This window comes from Myotis davidii, unplaced genomic scaffold (genome assembly GCF_000327345.1).
Source record: "Myotis davidii unplaced genomic scaffold, ASM32734v1 scaffold292, whole genome shotgun sequence".
Lineage (NCBI taxonomy): Eukaryota > Metazoa > Chordata > Mammalia > Chiroptera > Vespertilionidae > Myotis > Myotis davidii.
In genome coordinates this window covers 1,916,080-1,941,008 of record NW_006285042.1, presented here as the reverse complement: position 1 = coordinate 1,941,008, position 24,929 = coordinate 1,916,080, and the positions used below count along the sequence as shown (strand labels likewise).

Genomic DNA, 24,929 nt, shown 5'->3' with positions numbered 1-24,929 from the left:
TGTAATTGAGCAAGGAGAAGACTCCATTCCAAACTTTTTCTAGAAATACGTATTATTTCATGAAATCCTAGCCAACAGTATGTAAATCAAAGAGGTAAACCTACAAAATTTTAAGAGGTAAAAAAACTCCTACTTTTTATGATAATCAAGAAAAATAAATTCATCACTATATTTAAAAATCTTCTTTTTAAATAGTTAACATTTAGCAAGGGGAACCAAGAATACTTTAATTCCACAAAGGAAAGATGATACAGTGGAAAGAATTGAGCTTGGTATAAGGCAGCTTGCCACTTCTTAGCATGTATGAGAAAAAAACACACAAAAAAGAAACAATAGTAACTATACAATAGCAACAAAAGCCATAAAATTCTTAGAAATAAAGTTAACAAAAAATGTCAAAAGCTTGTATAAATAAAACTGAGAGACACAAAAGTTAACTTGAACAAATGGAAAAGATAACCTCTTATTCCTGGATAATTAAATATCACAAATAGATTAGTTCTTACTAATTTATAAAGTTAATGAAATTTCAATTTAGAATATCAACAACCTTTGTTTTGGAATTAGCCAAAATGATACCAAAGTTCATACAAAAAAATAAACATTCAAGAATAGCTAGAAAAACACGAAAAAGAAAAGCTACATTGGTGAATTAGCCCTACCAAAGAAACAAAAACATTTTAAAGCACTGTAATTAAAACAGTGTGGTACTGACATAGCAGTATGCAAATGACCTACTGGAACAGAATGGAAAGTTCAGAAATAGACCAGTACATGTGGAAATTTAGCATATAATAACAATGGCATCTTAAATCAGTGCAACAAAGATAGACCTTTTAATAAATTGTACTAAGACAACTGGCTAATGATATAGAAAGAATAAAAATTAGATCAATAACTCACACCATACATAGGAATAAACCCCATACAAAGGAATAAACTTCAAACAAATCAGAAATCTAAATATAAAAAGTGAAATCTTACCAAGTACTAGAAAAAAATAAGAGTGAACTTCTCTTTACCTGAGGAAAAGGCTTTTTTCTATAAGGAAAGGCTTTATAGTGAAAAGGCTTTCTAACCATAACTTAAAATCCAAATATGATAAGAGAACAGTAAGTCTGACTACATGGTGGGGAGGGGTGAGTTTTACATGGCAAAATATAGACTATATAAAGTAAAAATACTACCCTTTACATAGATAAAGACTAAATCCATAATAAACTCTTCAGAGTTAAGACAAAAAGACCAAAATCCATTTTAAAAATGGTCCCCCCAAAAAGACAATTCACACACAAATAATAAAATGGACAGTGAACAGATGAAAAGATGGTAAAGTACATCCACAATAAGATTGTAAATTAAACTACTACCTACCAGACTGGCAAATATTGAAAAGTAAAGCAATGCATGTTGTCAAAGCTGTGGGGAAACAGGCACTCATATTATTGGAGTGAATGCAAATTGGTATAACCCTTATGGAGAGGAATTTAGCAATATCCAACAAAACTGCAAATGTGTTTATGTTTTGAGGAAGCAGTCCTACTTTCTCTTAATCTACACTGAAGATATACATCTAATTTAAAAAGGACATATGTAAAAGGTTTTTCATAACAGCACTCTTAGAGATTTACAAAATACTAAAAAGAAATTAAATATCCACACATGGAAAAATGGTTGAATTAATGCTGCAATGCTATGTAGCTACAAAAAGGATATGCAATGACTCCCAAGAACCATAGCTAAGAGAAAAACCAAAATATAAAAGAGTATCTCTAATGTATTCCCTACCTTTCATGTAAGAAAGAAACCAAGAAAATTATTCTTAACTGCTCATTTGTGCAAAAGAAACCCAGAAAAAATAAACTAAAACATAATGAGATTGGCCATATACAGGGAGTGAGCACAAACAAGACAGAGAGAATACGAGGGAAAAATACATGTATATTTCTGGCTTTTGGAACCAGGTTAGTGTTTCAGATTTTTTTTTAAAAAAATCAGAAAGAATGGGGATAAAGTTCTAAGAATGGATAGATACATACAGAAACAGATGAACCAAACTGTATTTCAAATAAATAATGTAACTGTGCTAGAGGAAAAAATTTACGTTAAAAAAATAAATTAAAAAAAAATAAGACAGAACCAACTCAAATATCTCTGAACAGAATATATGGGTTTGATACAGCGATGATAAAATGTAATAAAGCACTGTGGAGTCAGACAGCTTGGATTTAAATACTTGGCCATTTATTCATGTGCTAAGTGTGACCCTGGACCAGTTACTTTATCACTTCTTTGTGCACAGTTTGCCTACTCCAAATAATAACCAATCTCATAATACTAATGTTATGTCTCAAATAAAACCACACATGTAAAAACGTTAGATCATTGTGCATATAAAAAGTACTTGGTATTTGCTATCATCAACTACTAATCCAAAGAAAACATTGAATATGTGGGCACCCAAGAGAAACACGTAGTAAAAATGGAGTCCTTGTCATGAAAAAAAAAATTTGGAAATTTTCTAGTGTTCAAGGAATTTAGAATAGCAAAATCCATATGGCTGGCTAGAATCATCTGGGAAATTTCATAAAGGAAGAATCTGGCATGGGTCTTAGACATAGATAGAAGAATGGGAGTGATACGGAAAGATAATGGGAATCTGAATAAAAGCAGAGAGGTCATAAAGACCAATATAGGTCAAGGGCCGTGACACAGAAAGGTTGGAAAGCTGAGTATTTGAAGATCAGGCAAGACTATGGAAGCTCCTAAATGTATAATTGAACTGGGCAGGTTTTATTTTCTAGACTACGAGGAACCACAAGAGATTTGTATGTAAGAGAAACAACATGACCAAACTGAACTATGGGATTATTTTAGTGTTGGTATATAGAAGGAATCAGAAGGAAGAGATCAGAAGTAGTCTTATGAGTGCTTCAGCCAAACAACGACAAGGGCCTGACTAGAATGGTAGTGACGAGGAAAGGAAAGAAGGAATAAATCAACAAGGCAGTGAGGGGAATAAAAAAATGAAATCAAGTTTGATAATGATTGCATATGAGGTATGAGAGAATAGGTTTTAGAGAATAGAAGAGTCTGAATGACAAGATAAATGATAATGCCATTAGAAGGAAAAAGGAATTCAAACTAACCGAAATGATTTCTATTGGGTCTTCAAAGTGAAGTCAGGGTTGTATAAGAAGCCTTGACAATTTGAGATAACAGCACAACATTGAGATACCAAGAACCAGTGGGCATTTGGCAACATGGGAATAGTGATTGGGAGAGAAAGAGTGAGAACTGATGACAAAATTTGTAGATTTGTTTCCTAAGAAACTAAAACCACCTTAGAATGTTCGAACCATTCTAAAGCAGGACACTAAAATGTGTGCTACTTCAGAGCAGTAATCATCTCACTTTTTTTACATCCCAAAATGTTTAGCATAGTTTTTAGCACACGGGAGACTCTCAGCAGAATGTTGCAGAGGTGGGAGGAGTAGAGGAAGGTATAGAACTGCATGTCTTACTAATGGCAGAACCTTGACTATAGCCCAGGTCTCCTGACTCTCCACTATACCATAACATAGAGATGACCTCCAAACATCCATTCATAGGATCCCCTAAAGAAATAGTGTAAGAAATGACAATAAAATGAATGGTGGGGATTGCTGGTTTCTAGGGACAAAGAGAGACATAAGAAAATAGTAAAGAAAGATCAAAGTTATTGCAGGTGTGTGTGTGTGGGAGATGATAGTGTTGAATAATAGATTCAAAGGAAATATTTAAAGAAAGGAAGCAAAGTAAAAATATCAAATGATCCTCTGCTACAGTCAATGTTTCTCTGGTCTACTATACCTGTGAGACCTGAAAGGACAGAACAGGACTGATAGCTGTGTCCTTAACCCCTCTTCCAAGAAAAAGCTGCAGAATGTATCAGTTACTCAGCCTGCCCTTATCTCGGCCAATGGGAAAGCGGGGGAGACTAGCCCAAGGCCAAGAGTATGCTAGCCACCGCCCTGTATTTGTGTAACCAGACCCTAGCTCAGCTGTGGGCAAACTACGGCCAGTGGGCCGGATCCTGCCCGGGCTGTTCTATCCGGCACCTGGAGCCCAGCGGAGGGTTCTCTTGCTCTCCCCTCCGCTCCGCTCCGCTCCTTCACCAGCAGCAGTGTTAACATGGCAACGTTGGGAAACACGGCCGCAGCTCCTTCTTCTGAGTCCAGTTTAAGAATCCACTATGGCCCTCGAGTCAAAAAGTTTGCCCACCCCTGCTAGCTGCACCCTGCCCTTGCGTCACTAGCCCCCGGCCCTCACTCAACCAACCGGAATCGGCCAAATCAGTGGTCAGAGTGTGCCCCCACCCCCCCCCCACCCCAAGCCCTATAAATTCTTTGTTCCCTTGGGACTCGGGGCTCTCTCTTGCATCCAGTAATGGAGGCAAGGGAGGGGGGGGACCAAGTCCCGGGCTTGAATAAAAGACTGGATGCTTTTGCATTGGACTCGGCACTCCCTGGTCGTTCTGTGGGGGTTCTTGAAATCTGGGTGTAACAAGACCCAAGGGAGGAGAGGTAACTTTTTAAAAGTAGAAAGTACCATGTTTTAATCTACATTTCACAGCATTTTAAATACATGAATCACTAATAGCAGTAGTTAAAAAATAATGTAATCTTCAGATTTTATTTCTACACAACATATAGCAGAAAATAAAATCACTATAGTAAATAGTTGAGCTGAACAAAAATATGCACAATAAATGAAATGTGAAGCAAAAAGAAACAACTGAAAATCATGTATTAATAGCAAAATACATGAAATACTGAAGGTCTTACCTTAAATCTCTTGTCTTGCAATACTTTCTTGATGGCAACCAATTCTCCTGAATCACAAAGTTTGGCTTGATATACCACACCAAATGACCCATTTCCAATCACTTTAGTGTCTGTATAGCTGACTTCTTGCGGCCTGTCTGGACCCTGCCCAGGAGTTGCCACCACTGTGGTCACCTTACTGCCATCCTTGTCTCCTAAAAGAAAAAAGGTATAGACAAATGAGAAATGTAAAGAATTAAACAGAGAAAATTGCCAAAGTATACAAATTAAACTATATTCTTTGCCACAAGCTATTTTTAAATGTTTATCTCAGTTTATCATATAGAGTTACTTCAACTATTTGTTTCAATTTAAGTATTTCTTTCCCACCATTTATTCAGTAATTCTATAGATCAGGTGCACCATGCTTAATACATGTGACTCTATATTTAATGGAAACAACACCATGAAGATAATAGTACTATTCCCATATTAAACATAATGGGAAGAAAGGTGAACTCACTAAGGTTTGAATCCTATCTATACAATTCTAAAAAGCCCTAGTTATTTCCTCAAGGCTTCCTTATTGTACTTGAAAATAAAATATGTGAAGTTGCAAATGTCTAAATATGCTCACTCTATTCACACTACTCTGCCTTTAGGAAGGTAAGTTTTTTGCTTCTTCATGTCTTATTTCTTTTTTAAGAAAACAGTGGAATGCCTCTTAGAAGGTCAGATGGAAAAAAGTAACAGGGAAAGAATGTTAATTTGGGGTAGGAAATGCAAAATCTATTCTGAACTTAGCTTCATTCATAAGTAGCTCACTGGCTCTGGGGTATCTGCTCACTCATGGCCCTCTCCTACCTTTTTTGCCTTTCTTCACCTGATCTCCTGACCCAGAAACAATCTAAAGTCTCTGCAATTCAAGCTCAAGAGCCACTTCCTACTTGGCATAGTTCACAATAATCTTTTCCTCTGAATTCTTAATCTACTCTAAACAATCCTATGCTACCTAGCACCTAACTTTAGAGCTCTAAATTATTCTGTTATTGATTTCAAAATACACACAGATTCTTGTGAGTACAATCATTTGAAGCAGCAATTATGATTTCTGCTACTTCTCTCTTCCTTGACAAATCTAAAACCAATTCTCAGTACAAAATAAGTCCATAGGCTCAATGACTAAACTACACATTTTCCTTTTTGTCCTCTACTACTTTAATTATCAATTTTATTTTTAAGATGCTAACCTAATAAAAGAAAAAATAATGTAATATTTAACTCTAGATAGCAAGTCAAGATTATGAAGCATTCATTTGTACCTCATATATAAAAGGATAAAAACTAGATTAAAAAATATAATCTAGTTTTCCAGTGGCTTGAGTGTTTTCTCCTACCAAATATAAAACTGTAAGATAAATGAATATACTAATATTAGTGGTATATTATAACCAATATTTTAGTCATTTAAGTTCACAGAGGTATTAATATACACAAAAGTCAATAATATGCACAGTCTATATATTATATTAAGGACAGCTATCTTTTCAAATTAATTTTTTTTATTGGTTTCAGAGAGAGGAAGGGAAAAGGAGAGTTAGAAACATCAATGATGAGAGAGAATCACTGGCTGCCTCCTGCACTCTCCTCGCCCCCTCAACTGGGGATGGAGCCTGCAACCTAGGCATGTGCCCTGAGCCTCCTGATTCATGGGTCGATGCTGAACCACCGAACCACACAAGCCAGGCTATGGCCTGTTATCTTAAACATATGTCTTTAGTTCCAACGTGAACCACCCCAATAGGTATGATTTAGTTAGCACAGGTCCAACACCACTTCTAGAAAGAATAACTTAAATCTTATCAACACCATCATTTTACAACAGTATCGCATATGCTTTAAATGCTTTAAATGTATATAAACCTGAACACAAGCCAACACATACATAATAGTTCTCAAGGTTTTCAAATGCTCCCTTCACATCTCATTTCCAAGTAAAAGAAATCTTAAATATACTAGCTAAAAAAACTAGTTTAACCTAGCCATTTTGGCTCAGTGGACAGTGTGTCGTCCCTCGGACTAAAGGGTCCTGGGTTCAATTCCTAGTCAACGGCATGTATGTACCTTGGTTGCAGATTCGATCCCTGGCCCTTGTCGGATGTGTGCAGGAGGCAACCAAACATCACTCACATCAATGTTTCTATCTCTCTGTCTCTCCCTCTCCCATCCACTCTCTCTAAAAATCCATGGAAAAACATCCTCAGGTGAAGATTAAAAACAAAAAACAAAACAAAAAAAAACGAACAGTTTAGTTTAATCTAAGCTGAGTTCTAAGTCATCATGCTCCATTCCCCCCAAAAAAACTATTACTTTTGTTTCTGACCATGTTAACCTTAACTCAATTTTTCAGGTTGACTACAAACTTATATACTACTAGAGGCCTGATGCACAAAATTTGGGCAAGAGTAGGCCTTGCTTCCCCTGGCTGGCAGCACCAGCTGACTTTGGCACCCAGGACCCTGACTTCTCTCCGGCCACCAGCAGGCACTCGGGATCTGGGCTTCCTGCGCAGCCCCGGCTTCGGCTTCTTCTGGAAGGTCGTCCGGGAGGACATCCGGTCTAATTAGCATATTACTTTTATTATTATAGATAAGTTATTTTCTTCTTCTTTGAAAAATAAACTTATATTATAGCACTCCTAAAGACAGAATCAGTCTTTTGAAATTAAACTCTTCATAAAGAGATCTAGAAAGGTTAGATCCAGAAAGATTAAAATCCAAGGTCTTGAATACATTTCCTTATAATCCAATTGCCCCAAATTTCAAACAGAAGTGATTTAAGACCAGATTTTTAAAAAAAGAAATGAACTATGAATTAATAATGCCACTGAACAAGTGGCTTGCAAAACCTCACAGGCATAGTTCACAAAACAAAGCATTACCATTTTTTATTAAGATTAAATAAATAGATTTTAAGAATGACTGCTGTATTCTACAATTTTAACTGAGAACAAAAGCTGCCTGGGATATAATCAAAACTATGCTTCTCCGCTGTATAACCATATCTCAATAACAAAAACAGCAGTCACAGCTCTGTTCTTGCTCTGATAAGAGAATTTAAGCAATATACAATTGTGTAATGACTTTCTCCTCTGAGGCTGCATTTCGAGAAAAAAAAAATTCACATTTCAGAGAAATGGTTTCAGAGCCTCAAGAATAAGCTATGAAAGCTATCCATCACAACCCTGGGATTTATTATCTCTTTAACCTCAAGTATACTTGGGAACAGCGGCTACTCCAGCATCATCTACACTAATAAAAGAGAAACATGCAAATTAACCATCACTCTGTCACTCCGCTATACCCACCAGCCAATCAGAGTGACTATGAAAATTAACCCAACAAAGATGGCGGTTCATTTGCATACACAGGCGCAGAGCGAAGACTGAAGACAACTAAAGATGGCGGCAGCCGCGGAGCTGGAGCAAGCAGGAGGCTTGGGTTGCTCCCGGTGATGGAGGAAGCCAAGCTTCCCGCCGGCCCTGGGCTCTTCTCAAGGAGGGGTTGGGGGGCTGGGCCCCGCACAAAGAGCTGGGAAAAAAAAAAAAAAGGAGGGGCCGGGAGCAGCTGAAGCGGAAAAGCCAAGCCTCACTGCTGTGGCCGGACCAAAGGCCTAGGTCCCAGGGGCCAGAGTTAAACCGGTGCCGGCAGCCAGGGTAAGGAAGGCCTATTGCACGAATCTTCGTGCAACAGGCCACTAGTGATTTGTATATAAGAAAATGCACAAATCAGATAATTCTGTAAAAATATTAAAAGCAAAGTAGAAAGGTAAACGGATAGCTCCTATAGAAGCTATCACTGAAAGAGACTCTAGAGGCCTCCTAATTTAAAACTGATTGGATGTGGATAAGGACCAATCCTTTCACCTTCCTGTACATTTAGTAAAAAAATACTATCTTAAGAATTTACAATCTTAGCAGAAATTAAAAGTTTTCCTCTCTTTCAAATAGAGAAATTGCTAAGAACTCTTTCGGGCTATACTCTACTATAAAATCCCTAGGTATATTAGGAACAATGACTCTCAGGCTTTCTACCTCAAGCATCCTGGAATTTTTATTCAGAAATCATCAAGCTAATCCATCAGACTACTCCATCAGAGATCTGAAATAGCAGAGCTATACAGAATGGCAAGATATCACTGGGGATGACTTGGCCTGGGCATTACTAGCACAAGGGATAGTCAGCAGCTAGTGTGCCAAGGAAAAGCGTGTCATCACTTGGCATTGTAATTTCCTGAGTTAGAAAGAAAATAACAGCTGTATAAAATTTCACTGTACAAAGAACTTTCCAATTCATTATTTCATCCATTCTAATATTTATAATAAATGTAGAGATATATTATTGTTTACTATGCAAATGAGGAAAGTAAGACTAAGAGAGAATAACTTGTCCAATGTTATAAAGCTTTAGCAGAACTCTTCACTTGCCTCATGCTGCCTCTGCTATATTTTACAACCTTCCTACTACAGCTGAAAGACTAACTTTGTATACCATTATACCTCTAAAGCAGCAGATGTTTCTGAAAACATGATATAAAAAGAGTAATAAGAAGTAAGAGAATAAATGAATAATCTTTTACAGTTTTTAGGCCTCAATCATTCAGTTATTAACAGCTAAAAAGTTCTTTCTAAAAATACTCTGGCAGCATTAGATTTCGAAACTTCTCCCCCGCACCCCCCAAAGCACATGGAAAACAAAAATGTAAAACAACTGATTCTGTGATATTCAATCATTTAACATTTGCTACTGGAAAGAAGATAATTTTGGGTCTTAGCAATAAAGCAGCATTTTAAGCTCTGCTAACAAGAGACCAAAAGCTAGAAATCATAAAAAATCTGCCTCATTTTTAAAAAGAAGTCACCACTTTGCTCAATACTAAACTTCCAACAATACATAGTATAGTGAATCTCAAACTAATTACAATAAAATTGGTCTCTCAAAAACGCCACTGTCTCCAAGGAGCAACAACTGCAGAACAGTGGTAACACAGAGGCTCCAGGCCCTCTCTCTGGCCAAAAGACTCCAGGAATCCTCTATTTCAATTAAAACTCACTCAGGTGGTATTAATTTCCTATCATAACTAGAATACAATTAAATCCCCTACTCTTTACCACAATAGATAAATCTTAAATATATAAATCACAATAGGCTCCTCATGAGGCAATGGAAAGATGGCCTACAATACAACCATTTTCTATTGAAGGCTATCTAATCTAATAAAAGAACATGCAAATTGACCGCACCTCCAATACACCCCAAGCCATGCCCACCAGACAATCACAGCGACTATATGCAAATTAACCCAACCAAGATGGTGGCCGGCAGCCATGAGCTGGAGCAAGAAGGAGGCTTGGTTGCCCCGGCGATGGAGGAAGCCAAGCTTACCGCCTGCCCTGGCCGGCTGTGGCCTCTGCTCAAGGCAACAAAGTTTCAATTATAGAAGACAAATAAATCCCAGATACCTGCTTCGAGCCAGCCTCCACTGAGAGCTTGGGTGGCTGGGGGCTATGGCCAGCCTGCAAACAGCCATCAGTCCCTCGCCCAGGATGGCCACACCCTCACGGGGTGAGGGTCCCCGCTGGGGGGCTTGGCCAGCCTGCAAACAGCAATCAGCCCCTCACCCAAGCTGGCCAGGCATCCTAGAGGGGCCCCCTACCCTGAAGGGGCTGTGGCCAACCTGCAAACAGCAATCAGCCCCTCACCCAGACTGGCCAGGCACCCCAGCATGACCCCTCCACCCTGAAGGGGGTGTGGCCAGCCTGCAAACAGCCCTGGCCAACTTCTTTGGAAGTTGTTTTGAACTGGGAATGAGGAACAATGTGCTACCTTGGGATTTATATATGCACAAATTCCAGAGTTGTTTTTTTGTGATGTGGGACAGCAACCAGAACTCAAATATTATATACATTAGGGGTACCTTTTAAATATAAATTTTATTATTATCATACGCAAATACGCTGTTATCTTTAAACTTATAAAAAGTAAAATGTTATAGTTTAGACAGATCAACTACAGGAGATTCCTAAACTGTGTGATGTAGAGATTTAGTTTTCATATTCTTTTTTTCCTTATTGATTAGAAAAATTGCTTTTTCAGTCCCCAATCAACATGTTTCTAGAGGGGAGGGGAGGGGAAGAAAGGGGAGGGGAGAAAAAGGCAATGTTTCTTGTATTCCTGCAAAAGTAGCAGCTGTGGTGAACTAGTGGATTATTACTTTGTATTCTGATAAATCTGTTAAAGTGCTTAAATGTTTGCTATCTGTTCACTGATTTGATTTTCCTTAGATGAATTCTGGCTCTCCTTTTATTCATAAGCATTGGAAAGTGTATTAAACTTGGGAAGCCAGCCCAGGTCCTGGGTGCCTATTTTATTCCAGTCTTCAGTGAGCATAATATTAAAATCAGTGCTCTAGAAAAAATTTTTAATGTATTAAGTCTATTTGGTCTGCCTTCTGACAACTCAAATCCCTGCAAATGTAACAGCTCACTCCATCTTTTCCCTGAACTAAGCGCCTAAGTTATCCCCACCCCTAAATCCAAAATAGCCCAGCACATAAACTTACATATATTTTCACATGCATTTTGTTATTTATTTATGTATGTATGTATGTATGTATGTATGTATGTATGTTAATCCTCACCAGAGGATATTTTTCCATTGATTTTTAGAGAGTAGAAGAGAGAGGGAAAGACAGAGAGAAACATCATGTGAGAGAAACACATCGATTGGCTGCCTCCTGCACCAGTGAGCCCTGACCAGGGCCCAGGATGGAGAGGAGCCTTCAGCCAAGGTACATGCAACCCACCTACAACAGAATCTTTGCAGGCCAACACTCCATCCACTGAGCCAAACTGGATAGGGCTTCACATGCATTTTCAAGTGGTGGTTACAAATCTAAAATGTTCTAGTAAATTGCAAACAGAGGGAGAGGAAAAAGAGCAGAATGGGATTTGTTTTCTCCCAGAAGACTTGCTTACTCTAGGTTAGTCCTATTACCAATTATAATTTAACAATGTGGATGAACAGGGGGTGCTGTAATGAATCATAAATTGCTAACTGGGCAGGTCATGGTGAGTAGTCATGCCCCAGGCCTATAACTTCTTTAGTGAAAGGCTTTTAACCAAGCCCTGTTTATTGTTTTTGTGCATCTAGGTTAACACGCCTTTGAAATGCCAGAATACTTCTAGAGAAGACCACCCTCAGGAGAGCACACAATTTTAAATATCCTGTACTCCAACCCCTGCTTGCTTTCTCCCACCTGCATGTAATCTTCCTTACGTTTTCTCTTTAGTTTCAAATGCATAAAAAGAACTGAAAAATTGTTATTTAATGGAGCATTTGAGATCTTGCTTCCAGGCAACTTTCATTAGTTTTGGCTCAAATCTATACTAATAAAAGGGTAATATGCTAATTAGACCGGGAGACCTTCCGGATGTCCTTCCGGACAAAGCCATGGTTGTGGGGCCAAGGCAGAGGCGGTTAGGGGCGATCAGGCCAGGAGGGGAGGGCAGTCAGTGCTATTTAAAATGTGAGAGGGGAGACAATTCTATACCTTGAGTACTTGGACATTAATAAATCATCTCTGTGTGTTTTTATTAAAAATTAATTCTCTGCCAAAACCAGTTTGGCTCAGTGAATGGAGCCTCAGCCTGCAGACTGAAAGGTCCTGGGTTCGATTCCGGTCAAGGGCATGTGCCTGGGTTGCGGGCACATCCCCAGCAGGAGATGTGCAGGAGGCAGCTGATCGATGTTTCTCTCTCATCGATGTTTCTAACTCTCTATCTCTCTCCCTTCCTCTCTGTAAAAAATCAATAAAATATATTTTTAAAAAAATTAATTCTCACAGGTATTTATACTATACACATCCTTTCTATTTTGTAAGTATTCTCTCATATTAATGTCACAGAGTAGGCTCAGTGACAGAAAATTCTAAAAAATATTGAAGACAGAAAAGGAAAAGAGATAACAGTACAAGTTTTGCTTCAAGTACAGGTACACTGTCATTAATGATTAACTTATCACATGCTGAATAAGCACTACCTGTGTAACAGACAGGTACTATGGAACTGGGGTTAAAAATAAATGAATGCAACAAACAAGGCCCCTTCCCTCATAAAGCTTTTTGTTCAAAGAAAATGCCATTAATGAAATCTGGATTTATTATTTATTCAAAATCTGGGTTCAGTATATCCTATAACTTAATAGAGGAAGGTACCTTATTAATTATTTTCACATACCTTGGATAATCATAATAATCCTGCTAAGTGCATGAAATTAGCTCCATCTCACAGATAAGGAAACTGAGGCTCCAGGAAGTTGAGACTTATTTAGAGATAACAAACTAATAAGAGGGTCTTATTAAAAGAGTTGTTCTAACTCTTAAGTGTCAACTCCATTACTAATATATCAACCTGCTTCTAAGAAAAGGCAAAACAGGAAAAGGTACTACTGAATGCTCAGAATGAAAAAATCTCATCTACATATATAAAGAGCCAGCGACCGGACACAGTAATGACTGAATGACTGGTCACTATGATGCCCACTGCGGCCAGCGAGCCCAGAAAACCGGCCTACCAGGGGTGGGGCTGGCTGGCCAACCTGCCCCCCGCGGCCCTTCCCCCTGGCTGGCCTGCCCTCGATGGGCCCCAAACACCCCAATTGGGCCACAGCCCCTCCCCCTAGCCAGCCCTGACCCTGATTGTCCCCCCTACCCCAATAGGGGTTGGGACCAGCCAGCCAACCTCCTAGCCTCTCCCTCTTCCCAGTCCCACCCCAGATCGCCCCCCGCCAACAGGGGCAGGGCTGGCCGGCTAACCTCCCACAGCACCTCCCCACAGCCAGCTGGGCCCTGATCAGGATATCGGGATGGGCCGGCCAGCCAACCTCCCATTTCCTCCTCCCTACAGGCCCGGGCAAGACGGACCCCACCCATGCACGAATTTGTGCCTGGGTCTCTAGTCTACACTAATAAAAGAGAAAGATGCAAACTGACCGTACCTTCGCAATGCCCAACAGCCAATCAGGAGTAAGCAAATTAACCCAACAAAGATGGCGGGTTAATTTGCATATCAGGCGCCAAGCAGCTGAGGGCAGGGCGGGACACAGGCATTCCACACAGCCCCAGCCGCTCCAGGCCTCTGGGCAGTGTGGGAAGGCGGAAAGGTGGCTCCAGGCCTCTAGGCAGCATGGGAAGGCGGAAAGGCGGCTCTGTGCTGGAAGGAAGGCAGAAAGAGGGTTCCAGCCCAGAGCAAAGGCAGAAAGGCAGATCCGGCCCGGAGTGAAGGCACTGCTGGCAGCCAGGGGAAGGAAGGCCCATTCTTGCCCAAATCTTCGTGCATCGGGCTATCAAATCTAATAATAGACAAACATGGTAATTGACCATACCTCCACTATGCTTCCCCTTGGCTAATCAGCAGGATATGCAAATTAACCCAACCAAGATGGCGGGCAGCAGCCACGCAGCTGAAGCGAGCAGGAGGCTTGCTTGCTCCAGTGATGGGATCAAGCCCAAAGCCCAGGCAGGCTTGTGCCCTGGGAATCGAACCATGACCTCCTGGTTCATGGGTCGACACTCAACCACTGAGCAACACTGGCAGGGCACGTATGTTGTTTTCATTAAAAACTGTACCTTCCTTTACTGGCTCTGTAGAACACGCCCACACCTTTCCCCGTCCCTTTCCTCCAGGCTCAGTTTCTTTGTCTCTTTCTTTTCCTAAGCTCCAACTTTTGCTTCTGCAACTTGTTTCCTGAGAGAACCAATTGCTTCTACCGCTCACTTTTCCTACTTCTCTGACTTTCTAAGGAAACTTTCTCTTATAGTTTGAATCTTACCTCTGAATTCTTTCTTAGCCAGAACTCAAGTACCAAGGTTGCTGAACCAAGGTCCAGTCTGATTCCACTGGTCTAACACCTAGTTCTGCTTCACCATCAACATATTTAGAAATATAACCTGACCATCATACAGCCCCTGGATATTCTTTTTTCCTAGCTCTGTGAGATGAGTTACTCAGTACACCCTAAAATAACATGACTTTAGACACACACACACACACACACACACACACACACAACTTTGTCATCCTTTTTCTCTCTTCCCCTTCCTAAACCTCCAATATCCTCTTTTAAATGACTGTTGTAAGGGAGAGCAGAACATGAAGGGAGAGAGAAAAATTTTTTATCTTCTAGGCTGAGAAAGTGAAATGAATCAGTATCACTATTTCTCCCCTAGGAACTAACAAAGAAAAGGATAATTGTTTTTTAGTTACCAAAAACTCAGCATTAGCAATCAAACAATGAACAGAACAGTTTTTGCTATAAACTATGAAAGAGGGAAGTCAAGGGGGAAATTTTTTAAATGTTGAAGCCACAGCAGCATGGCATGGCTACTAACACTTCCAAAAGCAATTCTGAAGGAAAATGGTGGACAAAATGCTGGGAATTCTCTATGATACTCCTCAATATGGTAAAAAGCAAAACATGAAATGCCATTGGTAGCTATGGAGGGGTTGGCAAGGTAAGGGAGGGAAGGTCCAGAAAAAGTCTATAGCTTAAAAAGCTTCTGCACAGCAAAAGAAACCATCAACAAAACAACAAGAAAACCCACTGCATGGGAGAACATATTTGCCAATGTTATCTCTGATAAGGGTTTAATCTCCAACATTTACAGGGAACTGTGAGGACCCAATGGTTGCTTAGGAGACGGAGCTTTTGACACTGACTGGCATAGAAACCGACCAATCAGAATCAAATTTGCTGGCAGCGGAGGGCAGTTGGGGGCAAGGTCAGGCCTGCAGGGGAAACTTAGCCTTTTAGATATATAGAATAAACTTGCTTAATTGAACCTGCTTTCTGATGTAGCTAAACTTTTTTCCAGCCCAGTGAAGCACCCCAACTTCTCTTTCAGGTAATTGTCAGCAACACAGCAGTAACTATCAACATGAAGCAAATTATTATTGTAGATCATGCAGGAAGAACAAACGGTAAAATATTTAACTCTAGCAATGTTTGACTATACTCTGCACAGTGACAAAACCTGAAGTCATTTTCAAGGTCCACCATTTCTTACTTCTTTTCAGTGGGGTCAAGTTTCTAAGCTTTCTAAATCTCCATTTTCCAGCTAATGAAAAGAAAATAGAATTCCACAAGTCTTCTATCTACCTACTCCAGGACTTCTGTGAAGATCAAATGAGATGAGGCACGGCGATAATACTTCACAGACATTTGGTTAAATTGTAAAATGTTCCCACCTGGCTATAAGCAAGTTGTGTTCCTGGGCTGAAGAAACTCCAAGGAGGCTAGTAGCTAAGGAGAGGAAGCCAGGCATTGATTGCTGCAGGACGTCATTACCTGGCACCCACAGCCACCATTTGTGGGCTGGGCTATGGGCTGCATTTTGCACCATGGGATCTAGGCAGCGTCAGCTGCGATTTGGTGGGCTGCCACTCCAGGGTGGTGGTGGGGCCTGTGTCCCACTTGGGGGGAGCCGAGTGCTGCTTTGTGGGCACCAGGTCCACGGCGCCATTTCTCTGTAAATGGCCAGTGCGCATCATAGCAACCAGTCAGAGTGACACTTAGCATATTAGCCTTTAATATATATATATATAGATTGATATGTCAAAAAAAAAAGGCTTTACAAACTGCATAATTCCAATTATACAACACTCTGGAAAAGACAAAACTATAGAAATATGTAATAAAAATATTTGTGGTTGCCAGTGATAGGAGGGTAGTAGGAATGAACAGGTGGAACACAGATAATTTTTAAGGCAGTGAAACTATTCTGTATGCTATTATGATGATGGATACATAACATTATACATTTATCAAAAAACCACAGAACTATCCAACACAAAGAGTGGGCCTTAATATCAATTATGAGTAACAAAGGAGGGACTTTAATGAATATGTATCAATTTTAACCAATGTACCACACAATGCAAAAGGGAGTATGTGAAAATTCTCAGTACTTTCTGTTCAATTTTTCTGTAACCCTGAAACTGTTCTAAGAAATAAATGCATTAAGTAAATAAAAAAGAAAGGCATTACAGCACAATGATTCTAAGCCAATTGAGTGTGCTTACTTGGAAAATGTATTCATTATTAAAAATATGAGGAAACAGAATGGTTTGAGTTTTTATTCTGCTTTGCCTTTCTCATTATACATGCCTGGTCCCTATCCCAAATCTAATACAAATAAAAACATTTGGGCCCTAGCCAGTTTGGCTCAGTGGATAGAGAGTTGGCCTGCGGATTGAAGGGTCCCTGGTTCAATTCTGGTCAAGGGCATGTACCTTGGTTGCGGGCACATCCCCAATGGGAGGTGTGCAGGAGGCAGCTGATCGATGTTTCTCTCTAATCGATATTTCTAACTCTCTATCCCTCTCCCTTCCTCTCCATAAAAAATCAATAAAATACATTTAAAAAAAAAATTGGGGAGTAGGCCCCTAACAAGTATATATTTATAAAAGTTCCCAAGTGATTCTACTGTCAGTCAACATGATGCAAAAGAGCCAGGAACTTGTGAGTTAAACAGACTGGTCTGATTGCTGCTTTGTACTAAACTAGCATAACTTCTTTGTGCCCCAGTTTCCTCAAATGTAAAATGAGATGGTTAAACTTGCCAACTTGACAGATAAGAGCACGAACCAAATACTAATGTCACTTTTGACTCAAAATTTCTTTCTCAACTATAGGAATGTAAGTTTGAACTAAAATAATTTCTAAAGCACAAAATCCTTTACTTATCTTAAACCTAATCAAGATAGAAACAACTTTCATTGTTTTAACTAAGGTAATACAAACGACAGCTCAACTGTCTTACCTGATAGAATAAACCAATGCTTTTTCTATCACAGTTCTATCCCCACAAGAGCATTCAGTCTTTTGCAGCTGTTTCAGGTATTCAAAAAGATCAGCAAACGTGTAAGTTAAGAATCTGAGATAACTGTAAGAAATCAAATACACTCAAGAAGGCAATCCAATAGGTAAATGCCATTATCTCTTACTAGTAGCAAATTTCCCGTATTTCCTAACATTCACATGCGCAAAGACCAGCACATACTAAATCCAATGCCAGCAGGGTTCAATTTCCATGTCTTAATTGATTTAAGTACCATGCTGAATGTCAAAAGTCTCATTCTAGAAAAGTAAAAATTATCACCTACCCTCAGCATCTAGTACATAAAAGAGCACCTGTGCACCATATAACATTGTGTGCAATAGACAATCAAGTTTTTTCCATTTATAGTTTCAAATAAGTTGTTGAGCATTTACTCTATGTCAGGTAGTATGCTGAACAATGGAAAAGAATAGTGAGCAAAACCAAGTCTCTGTTCTCATGAAGTTTACATTCTAGTAGGGAAGACAAATTAATACATGACATAGTAATAAACGCAATTTTAAAAAATAAAGCAAGATGAGAGGTAGGGTTATTTATTGACTGGGAGGAGCCACAAGAGAGCCTTCTGAAATGATGACAAAAATATTCTATTCTTAGCTTGATCTGAGTGGTAATGTGTATTCATTGAGTTTTAGATTTAGGCTTTATGCAATCTGCTGTATATAAATTATACTAATTCTAAGTGTTTTTTAAGCTGGCTAAAAGATTGACCCCTGCACCCTAATGTTCATTGCAGTGTTTTATATACAATAGCCAACCTATGGAAGCAACCCAAGTGTCCATCAATAAACAAGTAGGTAAAAAGTTCTGATATATATATATATGATGAAATATTACTCAGCTACACACACACACACAAAAGAAATCTTACCTTTTGCAATAGCATGAAAGAACCTACAGAGTATTATGTCAGTCAGAGAAAGACAAATACAATATGATTTCACTTAGAATCTAAAGAACAAAATAAATGAACAAACAAAACTGAAATAGACTCATGGATTGGTGGTTGCCAAAGGGGAGAGGGCTTGAAGGACTGGGTGAACGAGGTGAAGAGATTAAGAACTACAAAGCGGCAGTTACAAAACAGTCATGGGGATGTAGAGTACAGCATATCTATAATAATAAAAGTATAATATGCTAATAAGACCAGACGACCTTCTGGATGAAGCCAGGGCTTCAAAAGAAGCCCTGGTCCCAGGTGCCTGCTGGCAGCTGGAGGGAAGCCTGGGTGCTAGAGGGAAGCGGTGCCAGCAGCCAGGGGAAGGAAGGCCTACTCTTGCATGAATTTCATGCATCGGGCCTCTCTAGTAGTCAATAATACTTTGATAACTATGAATGGTGCCAGGTGGGAACTGGAAACATCAGGGCGAACATTTTGTAAAGTATATAATTGTCTAGCCACTATGCCATACTGAAATCAATGCAAAATAATATTGAAAGTTTAATTGAAAAAATAAAAGCAAAAATTAAAAAAATTATAAACTACCCCCCACTGCCTGGCTGGTGTGTGCTCAGTAGTTGAGCGTCAACCTATGAACCAGGTGGTCAAGGTTCAATTCCTGGTTGGGGCACATACCCAGTTGCAGGCTTGATCCCCAATGTGGGGCGTGCAGGAGACAGCTGGTGAATGATTCTCTCTCTCATCACTGATATTTCTGTCTCTCACCCTCTCCCTTCCTCTGTGAAAATCAATTTAAAAAAATTTTTTTTTAAAAAAAGACTACCCTACCCAGTTCCAATGATGATTTTTCTCTTGATTATCACAATTATTAATATACTCCCAAGTTTAGGGACTAAATCCTCATAGCTAAATAAAATTACACCTTCTAGAACTAAATACATGATCTTTCTGTTTCCTTTGTATACTAGAGGCCCGGTGCACATATTCGTGCATGGGTGGGGCCCAGGCAGCCTGCCCTGATGGGGGCCGGTCGGGCCAGGCCAGCTGGGGGGAGGGAATGCAGGAGGTTGGCAGGCTGGCCCCACCTCTGGTAGGGGTGGAGGAGGCCAACAGGGGGTGGGGCCAGCAAGGGGTAGGGGCCCCAGGCAGTTGGTGGGCCGGCTCCGCCCCCAATCGGGGTAAGGGGGCAGAGGTCACAGGCGGTTGGTCAGCTGGCCCTGCCCCCTGGTCGAACTCCCGGTAGAAGGAAAAATTTGCTTATTAGCCTTTTATTATATAGGATACTTCACAATTGTAATACATTTACCTCTATTACCCTACAGTTCTACTCTTTAAGTCAATCATTTAATAAGCACCTACGGTATACACATAATTTAGGGTGAAAGAAAAACAAACTATTAGCCTCTACTGTCAATAAAAGATAAAAACTGAATGGTTCTAAAAAGAAGTTGCATAACTAATGGTACATAATAAATATAAAAAGGAATACATATGTCTTTTTTAAAATACCCAATAGCCCAGCTGGTGTGGTTCAGTTGCTTGAACATCGTCCCATGTACCAAGAGGTTACCAGTTTGAATCCCAGGAAGGGCACATGGCAGGCTTTTGGGCTCAATCCCCCGTAGGGGGTGTGTAGGAGGCAGCTGATTGATGTTTTTCTCCCTCTCATTGATATTTCTGTATCTTTCTCTCCCTCTCCGTCTGTAAAATCAATAAAACATATTTTTTAAAAAATACCCTATATTTAACTATTTAGTGCTTCCTTTTCCCACTGAACCAAATTCCCAAAGTTTCTGTTTTAGAGAGGAATTCAAGAACTGTGAACTCAAACAATTCCATGATCCATTAAGAGAAAGTCCAGCATAGTGACCAAAAACCCATCACCCCACCACACATCCCTCCCTGCAAGGAAGAAACACCTTGCAGGAAAGAATGAAAGGAAGTAATCTGAGAGCAAGAAGAGCAGTTTCAGTGGAGTGGAGTGCTAAGGGTTACTGTAGCTAAATTAAACTATAGGATACAATCTTTGTGAGGAAGAAGAAATTAGTGGCCCAAACACTTAAAGTTCTAATAGGACTTAGGATACTTGGGAATAAAGAACATAAATAGGAGCACAGTGGTTACAAACATATACAACTTAGAATAGGTAAATCCATAGGGGCAGCAAGTGGATTGGTAGTTGCCAAGGACTTGTGGGAGGAGGGAATGGGGAGTAACAACTGATGTGTACAGTTTTTCTTTTGAGGTGATGAAAAGGTTTTGGAACATTATAAAGGTGGTGGCTGCACATTGTGAATGTAAACATGCCACTGGATTATACAGTTTAAATGTTACCACAATTTCATCTCAATTTTTAAAAAACTGACAGGAAGAAAATCAGTGGGCAAGCCAGAGAACACTGGGAAATAAACCAGAACAGACTGTAAGAAACCAGATTATTAAAACTTTCAAAAAGGGCAGAAAAATTTAATCAGATTCAAATAGATAACAGATATTTTTAGACATCTCTTTCTGGTTTCTTAATTAAATCGGACATAACTGTTTAATTAGGGAACCCAATTTGCATCACGTGAGGAAGGTGTAACTATGAAGGAAATATAAAAGCTGGTGCAGGTATAAGCACAGCTACTCAGTGGAGTGGATATGTGCTTTATCACTAATAAAGGTTGTATCTTTTAAAGCATATAAATGGGTAATGTAAAAAAAGCACAATGTTAAAAGTGGGAAATACCACAAGTTTCCCTCAATTTTTCTGGTCTCCCTACGTTTACACCCTACATAATGTCACTCTGTAGTCGTTCCCCACCTCTTGAATCTGAACTGGACTGATAACGTGCTTTGGCCAACAAAAAGCACTGAAAATGCCAGTTTGCCAGATTTGAGCCTAGGCCTCAAGAACTTCTGCATGCTTCCATACCTTTCTCTTGGAAATATGCTCTGCCACTGTGGAACAAGGTCAAACCAGCCTGCTGTATATCTAGAGGCATGTGGCCCAGTCACCCAGTTATCTGGCTGACACCCAGCCAACCCCTAGACATGAGAGTAAGACCACCCTAAATAAGCTAGTCTTAGACTATCTACTAACTAAGCCATGAGAAATATGAGCAAGCCCACAAACAATCACTTAAGCCTGGCCGAGATGGCTTTAGTACCAGGCTGATCTAAAGACTCAAGAGCAGCAGCAAACAAATGAAGTTTCGAGTGGTTTGTTATATATATCAATAGCTAACATACTAATGATAGTCGTGCTAACAGAAAAGGGCCATTAATCTGGCATGAAAACTAGTCATCAAATACTAATTTGTTCAGTGTGGTTTATGTTTTATATACAGATATACAACTATAACTAAAGAGAAAAAGAAAACCTAACTATTAAATTACTCTGTGATTGGTAAGCCACCATCACCCTTTTTACTAAAAGTACTTAAAACCATTACAAACATAAATGCAATATTTTATAACAAGGCCTTTGGAAAACAACTGTCACATGACAGCAACTGACTGTACATAGAGGGGAAGTATTTTTATGACAACTGAAATTGGAATTATTAGGTTTTTTTCCTTTTAGGTAAGAAAATTCTCCAGGGACTTCTAAATTTTCTAGGTGCTACTATGGAGACTTAATTTTCAGATGCACTTGACTATAAGAGCAACTTTTTAATATAAAGCAATCAAACATTACTTCAAAAAGTCAAAGATTCTAACCATACTAATTCAATATCTACCACAAAAAGTACACTAGTTTTCTCAATTGGCAGGAATCTAACGTATTTCAATAGGCAACAGAGATCTCTCTTATCTTCAATGAAAAACTAGCACTGCTTTAATGGTCAAGTCACTGACCTATTGCTGCCAATATCAACAAGTTCCATGTACTGCTGAGAGGGTAATTTTGTATGCAAGACAAGGACCAAGGCACTCATGACTGAGACATAAATAGGAGTCACTTTTTAAAAAAAGGCAATGAAACCTTTACTAGTTTTTAAAATCATATCTGAGTTTCACATGATCTTTTTACTAAACCAGTTATCAAAAAGTACAATCTGTTTTTAAAGCATTTAAAACAAGTGAAAATTCCTGTGTGGGTTTAACAGCATTAAATTTTAAACACACTTAACATATCCAGATAAATTCTCGGAAGGAAACAATTCAGCTGATTATATTTAAACATTCTAAATGCTCTTCTCCTTTGTAAATGAGGTCTGTGGGTGTTAGAGAAGTTCAATGTCCAGGACTATCTTACAAATGCACTGGTACATTCACAAAAGCTACCAAAAAAGGATTTTCCATCCATTAATGTTTTACTATATAAAAAAGGTAGAGATATTCAATAAAACTCTAAAATATTTCAAAGAATAGCATAATTTATTTGATAGAAAGAAGTAAAGAATGATTAAATTTATGGTTAACAAATATTCTAGAAAAATTGCATTTTCTCTCTCTCTCTTTTAAGAGCACTTAATCTCATATATAAAAAGGTGAATATAGGCTTTCTCAGACCATGGCACAAAACCTAACTTCCTGCTCTCCAAGTACTGCCCTCGGTTAAATTACAGGTTACCCACTCGTTTTGATACTAAGCCTGCAATATACATGAACCTCACCATGTTACATTAATTTCCTGCCCTAAAATAGCTTGTCTACAACTCCTACCCTCCTTTTCTTTTTCTTTTTCTCTCCAAGTAAAATATCATATGCCATAATTCTAATTCATCTTTTACCCCTCTCTCCTTTTTAAATGTTTTAGCATTCAATCAAAATATAAAAGGATTACAGAACCACCTCAAGAAATAGTGTTTTCTAAAACCTCTAAGAAAAACCTTTCCTAAACAGCTATAACAACCAACTAATCTACCCCAGGAAATAAATAAATCTCCTTATTTATACAGGGTGGGACAAAGGTAAGTTTACAGTTGTTTGTATGGAAAATAATACAATAAATAATAATACAAAAATAAACTCTGTGTACTCACAACTGTAAATCTACTTTTGCCCAACCCTGTATATGCTGCAAATTCTCACTGTCCCCAGACACATAAAATCTTCAGTATGACTATTTTAATCTATTTCCTTTTCAAAAACAGTAACACTCCTCTAATCAGGAAGACTTCTAGAAACATTAAGCTTAGAAAACCAAAACCGTGGAGACAGAAAATAATTATTAACAGCTAACATGTATTGAATCTACCTACTCTGTGCCATGCTGTGTTTTTCATGCATTAACCTCCACAATGGCACTGTGAAGTAAGTACTATTATCATCAAAAGAAAGTCAAATTCTCAAAGTAAGTCATTTTACTCAGGTTCAATTAGTAATTGTTGAAACTGCGATTCTAAAGCAATCTAACTATACAGAGCTCTGCATTCTTTAAGTGAAAAAGCAATCGAAACCATATATATTACAGACCAAACTTTATAGAAGCAACCCCCCAGATCTTCCTTACAATCTACAGTATTGATTAATATTAGTAATCTCGTTCAGAGCATAAGTCTAACACTTTGGTGATATAGATCTCCCTGTTCACAGTTACTGAGGTGCAGCACATCTGACAGTTTTTCTTTTTCTATTTTTTTTTTTTTTTTTAGTATGTTCGTTTTTTTCAGAGCAAGAGAAAGAAAGAGATAGAAACATCAATGATGAGACAGAATCACTGATCGGCTGCCTCCTGCACGCCCACTACTGGGGATCAAGCCTGCAACCAGGGCATGTGCCCTCAACAAGAATTGAACCGTGACCTCCTGGTTCATGGGTTAACGCTCAACCAATGAGTCACAACAACCAGGGCAGGTGCAGCACATTTGTAGGAACAGGTAGTATTACTACTAGGACCAAATCACATTAATGAGTAGGGGAGATACATGCACACACGAAGAAAGATGACATTTATTATTAAAAAGCTACTACATTATCATATTAAATAGTCCTAAGCTGTTATATTTTCAAACTCGGCTGTTTCTATATCCTTCAGGACAGTAAAGTACCTGGTATTCATGACAACTGAAGTACAGCAGTTCCTCCACTAACATCATCATTTCATTATAATATTAACTAGAGGCCCGGTGCACAAAACTTGTGCACTGGTGGGGAAGTGTCCCTCAGTTCGGCCTGCACCCTCTCACAGTCCAGGAGCCCTTGGGGCATGTCCAACTGACGGCTTAGTCCTGCTCCCCGCCTAAGCCATCAGTTGTACACCCTTAGCGCTGCCCCAGAGGTGGGAGAGGATCCTGCCTCAGCAGCTGTGCTTACCCACTGAGCCCCTGCCCTCC

At 39.2% G+C, this 24,929-nt stretch overlaps 1 protein-coding gene across 9 annotated transcripts in view; it reads right to left on the bottom strand.

Moving 5' to 3' along the window:
* The window catches only part of GSK3B (glycogen synthase kinase 3 beta), a 177,290-nt gene that overhangs the window by 123,424 nt on the left and 28,937 nt on the right, over window positions 1–24,929 (bottom strand). For all 9 annotated transcript variants that reach the window (XM_006755358.1, XM_006755360.1, XM_015558494.1 and 6 more), the window contains one exon: window positions 4,827–5,020. In XM_006755358.1, coding sequence (XP_006755421.1) covers window positions 4,827–5,020 — 194 coding nt within the window. The remainder of the gene's footprint in view (window positions 1–4,826; window positions 5,021–24,929) is intronic.